The sequence below is a fragment of the Spinacia oleracea genome, chromosome 6 (genome assembly GCF_020520425.1).
Source record: "Spinacia oleracea cultivar Varoflay chromosome 6, BTI_SOV_V1, whole genome shotgun sequence".
Taxonomy (NCBI): Eukaryota; Viridiplantae; Streptophyta; class Magnoliopsida; order Caryophyllales; family Amaranthaceae; genus Spinacia; species Spinacia oleracea.
Genome location: NC_079492.1, coordinates 125,936,735 through 125,952,766, shown reverse-complemented (window position 1 = coordinate 125,952,766; position 16,032 = coordinate 125,936,735). Strand labels below are relative to the sequence as shown.

The following is a 16,032-nucleotide window of genomic DNA, read 5'->3' as shown; positions in this document are numbered from 1 at the left end:
TCATCAAAAGAATTGCTACGAGGGCGTAAGAAAAGCACTCGATTTCAAAAAGCGACTCGCGAAAAATTAATAACTCTTTGCGTCGTTGTTAGGCCTCCTACGACGGCAATGCTCGACACTAAAAGTCGACCATGCAAAGAATCATGAATGTCACACGGGCAGAGATTTTCAAAAACATAAAGAGTTCAAAGTGCACACATAACAGTCCAAATATACTAGTCCGACTTAAGGGTAATCATAGAATGTCTAAAAAAAAAACCGACTTACGAAACAAACTAATGTGTCTCCTACTCCACAACAATAATGCAGGGCCCCTGAGTACTTGCCCGTGATAGCCATCAAGGAACGCGATGGAAGAAGCATATCCCGAACATCTATACCTAGAGGTCGCACAAACCCAAGAGATGCAAGCTCTAGGACACGACCCTTTACGTTCTCAAAGGCCGCTCGCCCCAAAGAACCATGCTATGCCAAAAACGCTCCCCAACTCACACGCTTTCGGGCTATTGTTTGGGTTAGAAAAGAAAAGAGCGAAGAAAGAAATAGAAATAGAAATTATGGCATTAGCTCTCCAAGATGAAGTGTTCGATCCTACTAAATTGATCGCTCCATCACCCTCGAAAGATGACCAAATCCAACGAGGGTGGCGCAAGACTTTCAAATGGACTAATGCTCGTGGGATGAAGTTCAAGATATATGCGGGAGAGGGTCCGATGTACGAAGAATTAGAGTCTGAATCCGAGTCTGACTCCGAGTCCGAACCTAGCAAAATTGTAACCCCTCCCAGAAATAGTTTAGACCCGGAAATCTCTACTCCGGGAGATCTTTTTGATGTAATGCTTCATGACTTTAATAAGATAAACAAAACTTTTGAGTGTGTGCCGCTTAAAAATCAGAGTAATAATGCAGAATTTCTCGCCACTAATGAGCACGAAAAAGAGCCAGGAGAGGAATATACCGAACTAATAAAAGCTGTAAGTGAACAAGAACTCAAAACTCCTATAATTGAGGACACAGAATCGGTAAATATTGGAACAGAAGAAAATCCTAAAATTATTAAAATTGGCCTCACCTTAACTCCCACTGAAAAGGCCGATCTAATCTCCACTTTGCGGGAATTCGAGGGTGTCTTTGCTTGGTCCTACAAAGACATGCCAGGAATAGATCGAGAAATCGCTGAGCATAAAATTCCGCTAGATCCCAAAATGACCCCAGTAAAACAAAAGCTACGGCGGCTCAAACCAGAGATAGCCTTGAAAATAAAAGAAGAAGTCACTAAACAATTAGACGCCGGCTTTATAAAAGTCTCCAACTACCCAGAATGGGTGGCCAATATTGTCCCCGTAGCTAAAAAAGATGGACGAGTGCGAATGTGCGTAGACTTTCGAGACCTCAACAAAGCCAGTCCTAAAGATGACTTCCCTCTACCTCACATTGACATACTAGTAGATAACACCGCAGAACACGCGCTCCTCTCCTTTATGGACGGGTACGCCGGATATAACCAAATACTCATGGCAGAAGAAGACATGGAAAAAACAACTTTCATTACCCCTTGCGGAACATATTGTTACACTGTAATGCCTTTTGGTTTGAAAAACGCGGGGGCCACCTATCAAAGAACAGCCACCACGTTACTCCATGACATGATACATAAAGAAATCGAGGTCTACTTGGACGACATGATCGTCAAATCTAAAGACCGGCGCGGTCACCTCCCGGCACTTAAAAAATTCTTCACCCGAATCTTGAAATATAACATGAGACTAAATCCACAAAAATGTGTGTTCGGGGTAACCTCCGGAAAATTGCTAGGATATGTTGTTAGTACGCGAGGAATCGAGATTGACCCATCTAAGATCAAAGCCATTACCGAAATGCCCCCACCAAAAACTGAAAAACAGATAAGGGGCTTCCTAGGAAAGCTGCAATACATTAGTAGGTTCATTTCCAAGCTTACTATGACTTGTGAGCCAATATTCAAAAAATTAAGAAAAGAAGAAAAGGCCGAATGGGACGAACAATGCCAAACCGCCTTCGATAAAATCAAAGAATACCTAAGCAAGCCACCCGTCCTCTCCCCGCCTTTGCCTGGAATCCCTTTACGCCTATACCTAACCATCACGGATACTGCAGCAGGAGTTATGCTCTCACAGTGTGTACATGGATCCGAGCGAGCCATTTACTACTTGAGTAAGAAGTTCATACAGTACGAGACGAGATACCCAGAACTTGAGAAAACCTGTCTCGCCCTCGTCTGGGCATCCAAAAAACTCAGACATTACCTATTGGCCCACACTGTTCATATAGTGTCACAACTAGATCCCTTAAAATACATGTTCGAAAAGCCCGCCCTGAGTGGTCGCCTGTCCAGGTGGCTAGTCATGCTCTCAGAATTCGACCTAAAATTCATGCCGGAAAAAACAATCAAAGGAAGAGCGGTAGCCGAATTCCTGGCCGAGCATGCCACGAATGAGGAAACCATGGAAGCTTACCTCCTCCCCGACGAGGAACTTCTGATGATACAAGACGACTATTGGATACTATACTTCGATGGCGCGTCCAACCAAAGAGGATGCGGCGTCGGAGTTCTCCTAGTCAGTCCCGAAGGAGCCCATATACCAATTTCCGTCAAACTTGACTTCGAGGCCACAAACAATGCCGCCGAATACGAGGCCTGCATAGTCGGGCTAGAGGCCGCAGTTAGCCTCGGAGTCAAATACCTACAAGTCTTCGGGGATTCTTCCCTAATAATCAACCATATATCCAAAAGATGGAAGGTCCGAAGCACTAGTCTCTCAAAATATCAAGCTCACTTGGACCAAATAGTCGAGCAATTTGAAAAAATCGAGTATACGTACTTGCCAAGAGACGACAACCAATTCGCGGATGCACTAGCGAAGCTAGCTTCAATGCTCAACATCCCGAATAAATGGGACGGAATGACCCTTCGGGTCGAGCGAAGGAAAGAGCCGGCTTATTGTTGTGCCATAGACTCCGAACCTGAAAACACCGAAGAAGAACCATGGTACATGGACATCCTTCGTTACAAAACAAGTGGGGAATTCCCCCCAAACACTTCCCCGCGAGCACAAAAGGCCCTACGCCTCCTCGCTTCACAATATAGCATAATTCTTGGAGAACTATACAAATACGCGCCGAATAAAATCAAGTTACTTTGTGTCCATGAAAACCAAGCCCAAAGACTAATGGAAGAATACCATAACGGCGTGTGCGGACCCCATATGAACGGAAAAATGCTATCCCGAAAAATATCCCGGTCAGGGTACTATTGGACCACTATGGAAATCGATTGCCATCACTTTGTAAAAAATTGCCCAAAATGCCAAATCTTCAGTAACCTTAACCATTTGCCTCCCTCAGAACTATACACCTTCACTTCTCCATGGCCCTTTTCCACCTGGGGCATAGATATAATCGGCAAGGTAACACCAACAGGCGTAGGGGGACACGAGTACGTTTTAGTTGCAATTGATTAATTCACTAAATGGGTAGAGGCAGTCTCCTATGCAAAATTAACAGCCAAACATGTCGCTCGATTCCTAGAAAAGAACATATTCTGTCGATACGGGGTTCCACATGAAATCATAAGTGACCAAGGTTCCCACTTCAGGGCCGAAGTCCAAGACCTGCTCAAAAAATATCATGTCAAACACCATAAATCCTCTCCCTACAGGCCGCAAATGAACGGCGCGGTAGAGGCGGCCAACAAAAATATTAAAGTCATAATCGAAAAAATGGCCGAAAATTATAAGGATTGGCCCAATAAATTACACTTCGCGTTATGGGGCTATCGAACCTCGATCCGCACCTCCATTGGAGTAACACCCTACTCCTTGGTATACGGAATGGAAGCAGTCCAACCGGTCGAGTTGGAGATTCCCTCCCTCCGGATCGTCCTAGAAAGCAAGCTACCCGAAGCTGATTGGGTTCAAACTAGGTACGACGAACTCGTCCTTTTAGACGAACGGAGGTTGAGAGCTCTACATCACGTGCAAGTGTATCAAAAGAGCATCGCAAGGCAATTCAACAAAAGAGTCAAACCTCGAAACATCAAAGAAGGCGATTTTGTATTAAAAGAAGTCCGCGCACCTACTACGGACCCTCGAGGAAAATTCCGGCCTAACTGGACAGGACCATATTTTGTAAAGACCATCCTACCTGGCGGAGCAGTCCAACTAGCCGACATAGATGGAGCGGAATTCGCTAACCTCACGAACTTAGACCAATTGAAAAAGTACTATATTCAAAAAAATTCAATCCGGAGTTAAGGCATCTAATAAAACACATTAAGACTCATAAGCAAACATTCTGCGCATTACTCTAAGCAAACGGCATAAAACTCGATAAAGTAGAAAAAGCGAAGGACAAAACTTCAACGCCCAGGACTGGGCGCTGTTATTTGTCACGCCTAGGCCTGGGCGCCGATATTTCCTTCGCCCTAGATCGGGCGTCGTTCTCTCTTGCCACCTACCCTCCCGCTTCTGCAAAGTGTTTGTACTCCTTTTTCTAACCCTCAAAAGAACCACGAACACTTGGGGGGGAAGCAGACGTGTAATGAACACCCTTTCAAAAAGTTTTTTTCAAAAAGCTAGAACTACGCGCGACCTGATTCTGACAAGATACGTAGGCAATCCTTCTCAAGGATTCGGTCCAATAAAAATTAAAAAATAATAAAGTCATACAACGCATCAAGAAGAAAAGATATTGCAAAGGGCACTCTACCCTAACCCATGCACGGGCAAGACCAAATAGAATGAAAAAACAAAGCCACAAGAGTTTCCAGGAACAAGCCCAACAAAGGAGTATGACACGAGTCGGCAAAAAACAAAAAGTAGTGAACATGCATATGTAATACCCCAAGTAGTCGGCTAGTCTAAAAATATGTGTGCACTCTTATATGAACTCATTATTTTTACGAAAGTCTTTTCCTTTTCGAAATTCGTCGTTGGTTTAGCAAGCTAATATTGCTATAATATGTTAAAACAAAGCCCACGGAAGGCTCAAAACATTCTTGCACCAAAAATCGCAAAAAATATATATATACATGCGGAATATAAGAATGAATATGTACAAAACAGGAGGTAAGCCTAAGACTCGTCATCGGCTCCATGCCTCCAAGCCTCGCCGGTCCATCCACTCCACTCCCCGTGGTATGAGGGCCCCCAGCCAGAGTCACCCCAAAAATGAGGTTGTGACTGCAACTCGGGGCTAGGCTCTCGGGCCACCGACACGGAACGTCGCCTACGCTCCGGCTCGGACCTCTCCCCGGAAGAACTCACCCCCGCGTCAGAACGGCGATGCCGTAGGGGCGAGTGTCGTGCCCTCTCTCTCTCACGACGATCGTGCCCCCCACCCGAGGGACCCGCGTCGTCGGCCCCGGCACGTCCAGCAGCCGTCTGCAAAAAAAAAAAGAGAGACAAAAAGAGAGTGAATAACCGAAAGCCAAACAAAAGGTACAGATAAAAAAAAAAGAGGGCACATTACCCGATTAGAGTGGGGGCTCCTGCAAGAAAGTACAGACCGAGCTCGAACCAACGCGGACTTCAACCGGTTGATCACCCCCACCATCGCATTGGCCGTACGGGCCGGAACCTGAAACAAGAATGTCAGTAAAAAAGAAATAAAAAATATAAGAAGAGTACACAAATAAAAGGTGCATACCGCCTCTACTCCCTCAGGGAGCGGAGCATTGAAAACCCGGTCTTCCGGGAAAGTCTCCACAATCTCGGATCCACTCTCTCCGGTATACGAGATCCGAGCATCGGGAAGCACCCATCCACCCAACGTTGGGTCAGGACCCTCCTGCACAAAACACAGTAGGCATAAACACATGGGCACGAGCATGAAAACACTAAAATCAATACAAAGAGAGGAGGCAACTTACATCGCCAGGCTCCGGGAGACGAAGAGAATCCTGGATAAACTGGTAATAACTAGCTCCCTCTATCACCAACTCCGTCGCCGGCACGCCAGTCCTCGAGTGGACCCTCCACGACTCGCCTATCGAGCGAGTAGACAGCATGGTCGCGGGCGGAGGCCTGGGCACCGAAAAAGCCCCGACCGTCTGCATACGTACCCGCTCTCCCAGGTACCAGACAGGGTCCCGGCGGCCAACGAACAAGACCCGCATCTGGCTCAGGGCATAACTATCCCTGACCGAAGCATGGGTACCCCTAAAAGAGAGCCATGGGGTCCAAACCACCTGTTTTTGTACAAACGCAGTCAGATCTCGCACATAAAAAATAATATAAAAGAATAAAGAAATACGAGATAGAGGATAAGATTCTGTACATGCTTAGGGTTCCCGTCCCGGATAAGATCCCACACGGTATCGGGCGGTGGACGCATTGTCAGCTTCTTCTTCCAACCCCAACGGCGACCGGTAGGGAACTCCAAAGGCCTCTGCCCCTTTCGGGGAGCCAGCCAAGGTAAGTGCTCAAAGGCCCACAGCTGCAAAAAGAAAAGGATAATAAAACATTTTTTTTAAAAAAAAAGAGGCCGGGTAAAAGCAAGAAAACAAAAGAAAGTCTAGGCACATACCTCGATCAAACGCGGCACTCCCGCTAATGTAATCACAAAGTGACGTCTACTCGGGTCCGAGTCGCGCACCGACAAACTCATCTGGCCGACAAGCGTCGTATAGCCCATATCGCCCCAGCGATAGTCACCCAGTGTAGACACGTCCTCCACCATGCCTATCCACCTCGGGTCAAAGGTGTTAGTCGGACCCGATAGAAAAGTGGAAGTAATAAAATGGAGGTAGAACAGCCGAGCCTGTCTCGAAGGCGACTCCTCTACCCCATGCTCCAAAGCCCACATCAGGTCAGCGAAAGGTATCCCACGGGGCTGGTACGAAGGTAATCTACTACCCATCCACGAGCCCAGGAGCCTGGTACCCTCAGCAACAGTCGGCGATGGGCCATCCGACCTCAGACGAACGGGGTTCCCTGTAAAGGTCAAGCCCGTCAAAGCTGTGTAGTCCTCAGGAGTGATCGTCATCTCGCCCCAAGGAAAATGGAAGTTGTTGGTGGTATCCCACCACCACCTCATGAACGACCGCAGAAAGGACAGGGAGATGTTAAGCCGCAGTATCTCCCAGAAGGTCTCAACCACCGGAAACAGTGAGCTCGCCCTCACCAAGGCCTGGGCGTCCGAGCTCAGATAGCTAAAAATGGTCTCACTCGTCGCTGCGCCATAGCCTCGAACCGTAGTCTCTCTCCTCGCGTGAAGGCGGGAGGTCACGTGGTGCTCTAGGTCGTAGTGCAGATCACGACCGTCGTAGAGCTCAGGGCCCACCCACAGGGGACCCGGGCCAGTAGACTGACGTGTCATGCCACGCTCCTCGTGGCCACCAGGAGGGGGTAACGACTCGTCAGACATGCTGATCAACAATACAACAAGGCATTATACCTTTGACAAAATCGGCACTCATACCGATCCCTAAAAAGAGTGCATTTCACTCATAAAATGGAGTCATACAATTTTTTGTTCCCTAAAAACATGATACTAAGTTCATACTTAGCAAAATTCCCTAAGTAAAAATTAACTCCAGCAAAATCAAAATTCTCCCATGATTTGTCACCCATGAATTATGAGGAACGCAAGCAATATACCAAGAATACCTACATTATAAGAAAATACTAGGGTCGTAGGTATACTTGAAGGCTAGCATGAAAATGCCCAAATTCAACAAAAATCAACATACTTGCAAAAATTAACATGCACAAACTAATTAACATGTTATGTGGAGCATTTCCAACTATCTAATTGAAGGAAAGGGGCACAAAATCAAAACACCCCAAATCAATTTCATGCACAAAAATACTTGACAAAAATACTGAAATTGACAAAAAAGCTCAAAATTACTGAAAATTACTTACATTGGGAAGATTAGGAAGTGATTTGGAGTAGAACTCGTGAAGAAAAGTGAAGGAAACGAGCAAAAATCAGTAGAGAGAAGTGAAGAGTTTGAGCGAAAATGGTGGAAATGGGAAAGGAAGGAGACGGTCCACGTGTTTAAAGACCAGCCCCCTTTTCGCATTTTCAACGCCCAGCTCTGGGCGTTAGAAATTCTCGCGCCCACTGCTGGGCGCTGAAAATGCTTCCTAGACAGCGAATATTCGCTGTCGGGCACGCGTACTCCCCTATTTTGTGTAAGATATCCGTTATCTTGATATTTCTATCCAAAAAAAACGGTATTTTGAAAAGAAAAAAAAATTATTGTTAAACAAAAATATACACAGTGTGGACCCACTTATAGGACACATCTAATCAGGAAATATTACGACCCACCAACAGGTTGTAATCACAAAAGCCCTTCTACATAGACAAAATAAGAAATTAAAAATGGGCTCGCCCACCCTCAGCGGGCGGGGTCTGCGTCACTAAGCCGCGCAGGTCCTCAGTTTTCGAAAGAAATAAAATCTTCAAATTTAAAATAGGCTCGCCATCTTAAGCCGGCGGGGTCTACGGCGCAAACCACGTAGGTCCTTATTTTCAAAAAAGCAAAATAAATTTCAAAACAGATTCGTCCACTTCTATCGGACGGGGCGTCCACCCTCAGCGGACAGGTTCGCCATCTTCAGCCGGCGGGGTCTACGCCACAAACCGCATAGGTCCTTATTTTCAAAACATCAAAACAGATTCGTCCACTTCTATCGGACGGGGCGTCCACCCTCAACGGACAGGCTCGCCCACCTTCAGCGGGCGGGGTCTGCGTCACTAACGGCGCAGGTCCTTAGTCGCTGCAGCGATAACCTCTTTCGGTTTTCCCTTTTTCCAAAAATTAAAGGATTGGTTTTCCCTTTTTCCAAAAATTAAAGGATTGGTTTTCCCTTTTTCCAAAAATTAAAGGATTGGTTTTCCGTTTTTCCAAAAAAGAACGATGTGCTGGATTTTCCTTCGTTTTACGTCCTATAAAAACAAGGGGTTTTCTCGTTTAGCTGGCCCTGAAAATGAGAATCTTTAAAAATGTTTTACCTCGTGATTGGGCTTGGCCAGGCCCAATTACACTTTACAGCTTTGATTTCGAAAACATCTGTAGCTACTCCCAATGACAAAGTGAGGGAGTTTCTACGCACCTTTAGATCCTTCCAATGACAAAGTGAGGAAGTTTCTATACTATCAGTTGACAAATCCCAATGACACGTGAGGGATATGTCGACACTTCAAGTGATGACCCTTAAGTCAAATGTTATCACTCGGGGGCTCGTGAGACCCTCGCAAAACAGGTCACATACACCATGGCTTGTGTAACGCACTCCGTCTAATACTTTGACCATCGTCTTACTCCAAGACTCAGTCAAAGTGGGGGCTAACTGTAGACACCTACTTTTGTCCCCATTCCCGCAAGGGAAAGGTTCGATGATGAAAGCAGAAAAACTCCACTTGACAACGCATCTCCTATAAAATAAACGAATCTCGATTCCCCATTTCATTTCACCCGAAACCTGCTATTTATGGAAACCTGCTAAAAAAAGTAACTGCCGTAAAAGGTAGCGTCTAAAAGTGGCAAATCATAAAAGATAGAAACCTGTCAGAATTAGGTGTTGCATTCCAACATAAATCCTAAATGAGATAGAAAACCGCGAGAATCCTATTCCTAATAGGATTCGGAAATAGGAGTCACGTGTTAATTAAAATCCTAACGAACCTAGAGTTCGTAACGGGCCCAGACGCATTCGGTCATAAAATTGATACGCGCTAAAAGACTCGAATTAATCTCAAACTCTACGGATTTTAGGAATCCGAATCTGACTAAACAAAACTGCCTAGACCCTATTTTCAACGCCTGGCTCTAGGCGCCGAAATCTTCGGCGCCCAGGCCTGGGCGCTGAAAATACCTGGGTACGTCTCTTTTCCTAATTCTTTGTGGATTAGAACTCTGCAATTCCATCTTTCCACGAACTCTTCCCTATAAATAGGCCCCTAGTTTCGACGTGAAAACACACACAACAACACATAATTATATTCTGAGTATTGACTCCAACCCTTAGCATAAAGCCTCTCGCTGCGGAACTGTTCACGCGTTCTGTCGCAATCGATCCATAAATCGAACAGAACGTATCCTGTCCCATAATTGAGATTCGTTAAATAAAAAGGAGAAATAGCAAAGTCAAAGTGGTTAGTTTTCTGAGAACCGTGACGCACCTCTCAAGGGTGCGTCGTAATGTGTCCCTTTTCGATGATTTAATTGCTTTCCTCGCCCTTTTTATGAACTGTTAAACTAACCTAATCTGATTGTTCTATCACGCCTAACAAATATAATATTTTTGGGAAATCGGATTATCATGCTAGGTCCCTTAATTCTACTTAAATCAGATAATCACGATCGAATTAGTGTTATATGTTGCATATTGCTAAAATCAACTCAGATTAGTTTAATAGTTAACGCATGTCCCTTCAATTATTTATGCTGAGCTAGTAAGGATATCCTGCCTCTGGAGTTATCGACGAGCGAATTACTCCTCTCGGTAGTTACAGTCCCCCGAACCCTCAATCTCTACCTTGCGGGTGTATATTGAGAGATCCCCACACCAGGGATCACAAGGGAACCTACGGCCGTCGTGGTCAAACATAATTGCACTCCCTTTATGTCACGATAACCGGGTTTTGTCAGTTTTTCTCATTGTTGTTAAAAACTGAATGGCGACTCCTATATTACTAGTCAATTGGGTGTAAACTCACAGGAAATCCAATTACACTTGATTGAATAAAAAGAATCGTCACACCCACGAGGGACGAGGTCACGCATTAGCCTCGCGCTTTTTCGACCCCCTCACAACGGGCGCGACTCCGTAACCTCAGTGACCAGCAATATCGAGGAACTTTTGAAGAAAAATAGAACACGATTATCAATCCGGTCCCAGAAAAGGCCATAGGCTACCACCATGAACCCCAACTCATGTTTGTCCATCACTTCAGACATGCACAGTCTAAAGCTATTACTATTCAGTTTCACTTTACATGATTTACCAATTAATACTTTGTTATGACTCATCAATCACATAAATCACATAATCAACAACTATTCACAATAGTTTTTATCTTGGAATTAAGTAAGCCATCACAAAGTTATCAATCATGAACTCATTCCAATTAGTTCAACCTTTACTTTAACAATGGTTAACCCCTTTATATAGGTATAAAGTATCAACTTACTAAACAAGGTCCTCGGCCCTCATAAAGTAGTGAAATGCTAAGAGGGAACAACGATAAATCGATCTAAACCAACATATATAAAATAATATAAAGTTCCCAACCGACATGCTTGCATCAATCATCCATGCTAACATGTTATAATTCTCACAATAAAATCTATGTTCAACATGTCCGTCCAACGACATTAAACATGTAAATTTCAACACAACCAAGTTCATAGACATATTAAACATGGTTTCAATAATAGCACACATCCACAAGCACACAGGTATATACGTACCTTGTGTAAACAAATTGATAGGCCACTTTAGCACTTTCAAAAGTCGCCTACAGAGAATTCTCCGCCTAAAACAACCAACAAAGATTCTCAATCAACTTCTAATAATTCACAGCACTAATAAAGTATTCTAAATACATCCTAAAGATATTTAGAACCTTCCCCAATATCAAAAATTGGATATTTAATCTCCTAGCATATTAATTATTGAATTAATGATTTAAATTTGTGAGGGACTCTTCAAAAACATCATACTTTAATTTCCAGCAATATAAACTCGTTTAAAACTTCTCCAAGACCAAATTAACATGCTTAGAACATCGAAATAATAATTTTAATAATCCACAATCATCCTACCATGATTTAAAACCATTAAAGCCTTAAAATTCACGCTTTAAATAATTAAAAATCATTATTTTAATGCAACTACATAATCTAAAAATTAATTTTATTATTTAAACATAATATATAATTTGAAAATTCTAACTAAATCATAAAAACGTATAGTTTAAATTCAAGAACATAATTTAAATTATTAAAAAATAAAAAAATTCATTAATTAGCTTAGGGTTCAAGGAACAACCAAATATTTAGGAGGAGAGAAGAGGCTGGGCGGCGGTGCACGACGCGGCAGCGGCAGAACGGCTGGCTGGTGGTTGCTATCGTGGGCGGTAGTGGTGGTTGCTGTTCGAAAAGGAAACGCAAGTGAGGAGGAGAGAAAAGAACGCAAGAAAAATAGCGAGACAAAGAAAAACGAGTGAGGAAAAGGAAAACGAATGAGAACAAGGAGGGAGACTAGCTACCTGCAGCACGGTGGTCCGGCGTGGGTGGTTGGACGACGACGACAAGGGATCGCGGTGGTTGCTGTCAAATAAACAACAATGCTTAAGGAGGAGAACAAGAAACGAAAGAGAACAAGGGTAGGGGAAGAACGAATGAGAGGAGGAAGAGATTACAGTGCAGCGGCGACGGAGAGGGACGACGGTGGTCGCGGCAGCGTGAACAATAGCAAGTAAGGAGAAGCAGGCGTGAGAGAGAGAATGAGGGTTTGAAAGTTTTTTGCAATTCACGTGAATTTGGTTTTACGTGAAGGTTGAAACAAGTAAAGGGAATGATGGGTTTATTTTTTTGGGCTAGGATTAGGATTTAGTTTTAGTATTTGAATCCAAAATCAATTAGGATTGTTTTCCAAACTCAAACGTGTTTTCATAATTCAAATTCTTTTCAACATAAAATTCTAAAATTATTTTTGATTTCATAAATCGTTAAAGTATTTAGAATGTAATAAAATAAATAGACGTTAATTATATTTTTATTTCTAAAATTCGTAAATTCTATTTAAATATAATTAACTATACGTTAAAATATATTAATAACATTGATAAATTTACGGGGGATTAAAATTCCAGATCTGGTCGGGACCGGACCAGATTTAGACCGGTGCACATTCCTACCCACAATACAAGAAACAAATGAAATGAAATGAAAAAAAAAGAAACTGGTGGGGGGCCAAATAGGGAATATCAAAAGAGATGGGTGATCAGAAAATGGTTGCAAATGCCAACACTGAGGAGGAAGTCATGATCACAACAAGCCTACTGCAACAACTGTTAAAGCTCATTCTTGGAACATCTGCAGCAACAAAAACCAACAAGGTGGGATATGACACTGGGGATGAAATGTATGTGAGCTTTGCGTGCATGTATGATTTTCTGTGACAATGTGTCAATCATAAGTAATAGTTGGATAATATACTCAAGAGCAACATATTATATGATATCTGATTGTAAAATGCTTGATAATCCAGTGAGCACTCATGGAATACCTAAGATAAAACTCCCAACTGGTAAAACTGCATTGACAACTCACATAGAAAACTTTAACTTGAATGGAAATATGACCTTTAAGAATGTCTTATGTGTTCCTGGATTTAAACATAATATATTGTCTGTCAGCAAACTCATCAAAGATAACAATTGTGAAGTGAAATTTCATGCTGAAACATGTGTGATTCATGACTGTCTCACTTAGACAACTAGAGGCCGGGGTTGGAAAAGATGTGAATGGATTGTTCTAACTAATGAGAGTAGAAGAAAAGGACGATGGCAGGAAGAAAGTGAAGAAGCCAACACGAAAGTGTGAAGAGAAGATACATACATCTAAAGCGAGTTGCGGTCTAGTGAATGAATGAGTACCTAAATGTAATGTAGTTGATTTGGATGTGTGAACTGTTTGGCACAATAGACTAGGTGTTAGAATCCAACCTTCCTTGCCTTGTACTTATCTTATATTTCCTTGTATTTGTCTTATCTAAGCTTTCTAGGACTTTTCTTTAAGTTTCTAGGCTTTATATAAGATTATTATGTTACTGTCATTCCAGTGTTCACTAGCAGTTTTTAGCTAATTCAAAATAAACCTCTATGAGGGGTATGAACAAATACCTATCACCAGAAGTTGCCTTTGCTTAATCACTAGCGTTGTTGTAAGCCTTTATAGATATTGTGCTATCGCGGGTTTTTAAGCTTTCTTGCCTCAACAAAGTCTCCCGAAGAGATACACTCACGTCGTAGGCCCCACTTGTGACTGTTATGCGCACACAAGTGCCCGATCAGCTCCCGTGTCCCATTCTTATCGCCAATAGACAAGAGCACCCCTTCTCAAAAACCTTGATCGCTCGTGCTTCACGAGCCCCTTTGAATTCGTTATGTACAAGGCTTGCTCCCCTGCCCAATAGGTAGGAGTGCGCCGCACGATCCGGTGTCCAAAACATTTGGACCGTGACACTAGGGCATGCTCTTATGGAGAAACTCATCAAAACTAGTTGTGTAACTAAAATAAAATTTAAATAATAATGCAATTTTCTTGACTTGTCCTATGTCCAGGTTCACTAAACTTCCTTACACTTCTAGTAAGTCTTGTGCATATTCAATATTTGAATTGATTCACATTGTTATTTGAGGACCATATAAGGTTATGACTAAGGGAAAACACAAATTTTTCCTGACAATTGTTGATGATAAACCCAGATTAACTCGGGTACATTTAGTAAAAGCCAAGTCAAAATCATACATGATCTCAAAATTTTTGTAAAGTTTTTCAAAAACCAATTCCATGCTAGTGTCATAATCATCAGAAGTGACAATGCATTGGAATTTGATGATGACAATTGCAGGGCATACTTTGATGACTTGGGAATAGTTCACCATATTTTATGTGTGAATGGAGAACAACAAAATGGAAGAGTTGAAAGGAAACACAGGAACATTTTTGAGATGGCCAGAGCATTAAGATTCCAAGAAGGTTTTCCCTTGAAGTATTAGGGTGACTGTGTTCTCACAGCCACCTATCTCATAAACGTATTACCTAACTAAATTATTGGAGATAGAACTCCATATTACATGGTGTTTGGAAAGAAACCATATTACAACAAGCTCAAGGTGTTTGAATGTCTTATAATTAATCAACCAAACATGGTAAGTTTACCCCTAAAGGAGTCCAATGTGTGTTGCTAGGCTATCCTTCCACTCAGAAAGGATCCAAACTAATGAACCTGTTGACTCAACAACTCTTTGTGTCTAGAGATGCGAAGTTCTATGAGGATGCATTTCCTTGTAACAAAGACAAGCCAGGAAAGTGTATAGCTCAGCTGGGGCACTCAGACTTCCACATCCAAAAGTTGAAGATGTATCAGTTGATGGTGTAATATGAAGATGAAATTGAAACAACCGAAGGTGAACAAGCTAAGGACACTTCCCAGGAAACTACTACTAAACAAACTGACACAGTTCAAATTGATGATCTAGGATCAAGAATGGCACCATAGGCCACTAGAAGATCAACCAGAGAAAGAAGGCACCATGATGGACAAAAGATTACCATCACGGGCTGCACATCCCTACAGGGCAATCTCAACCATATCATGTTGCAAATGTAGCTATGACCAGCATAGAGACCTTATTTGCAGCCTTCCTAGCTAAAGTCACATCCATAGATGACCCTGTCCAGTTCAAACAAGTAGTGAAAGAAAAAGGGTGGGCGAAAGCAATGAATGTGGAAATTGAAGCTCTTGAGAGCAATGGAACATGGGAGATAGTTGATCTTCCATCTGGAAAAAGATCTATAGAGAGAAAATGGTTGTACAAGACCAAACTTCACAGAGAAGGCAATGTAGAAAGACGTACTCAAGGCTAGAGTGGTTGGTTTGGGATGCATACAAGTTTATAGTATTGATTATGAGGAGACATTTTCTCTAGTGGCCAAAATGACTATTGTGAGATCTATCCTAGATGTAGCAGCCATGGAAAACTGGCATGTGTGCCAAATGGATGTCAAAAATGCATTTCTCCGTGGAGATTTGGAAGAAGACTTGTACATGACAGTGCCTCCAGGATACACATGGTGGAACTCTTAAGTCAAGGTGGATAAGAACTAAGAAACACCTGCTATGTCAACTAAAGTGTACAAACTCAAAAAATCCTTATGTTGATTGAAACAAGCACCAAGACAAGGGTTTTCCAAACTGTTCAGTGCCCCGACAAAGTTTGGTTTTAGTCAGTCTAAAACTGACTGCT

General features: G+C 42.8%; 1 protein-coding gene across 1 annotated transcript; it reads right to left on the bottom strand.

Annotated features, from left to right (window-relative positions):
* Nucleotides 1–4,987: 4,987 nt before the first annotated feature.
* On the bottom strand, nucleotides 4,988–5,603 carry LOC130462464 (uncharacterized). The gene is made up of 2 exons (XM_056830704.1): nucleotides 5,509–5,603; nucleotides 4,988–5,420 (listed from the first exon to the last, which is right to left on the bottom strand). The coding sequence occupies exons 1-2, from the start codon at nucleotides 5,590–5,592 to the stop codon at nucleotides 5,112–5,114; spliced, it is 393 nt and encodes a 130-aa protein (XP_056686682.1). The 5' UTR covers nucleotides 5,593–5,603; the 3' UTR covers nucleotides 4,988–5,111.
* Nucleotides 5,604–16,032: the final 10,429 nt, after the last annotated feature.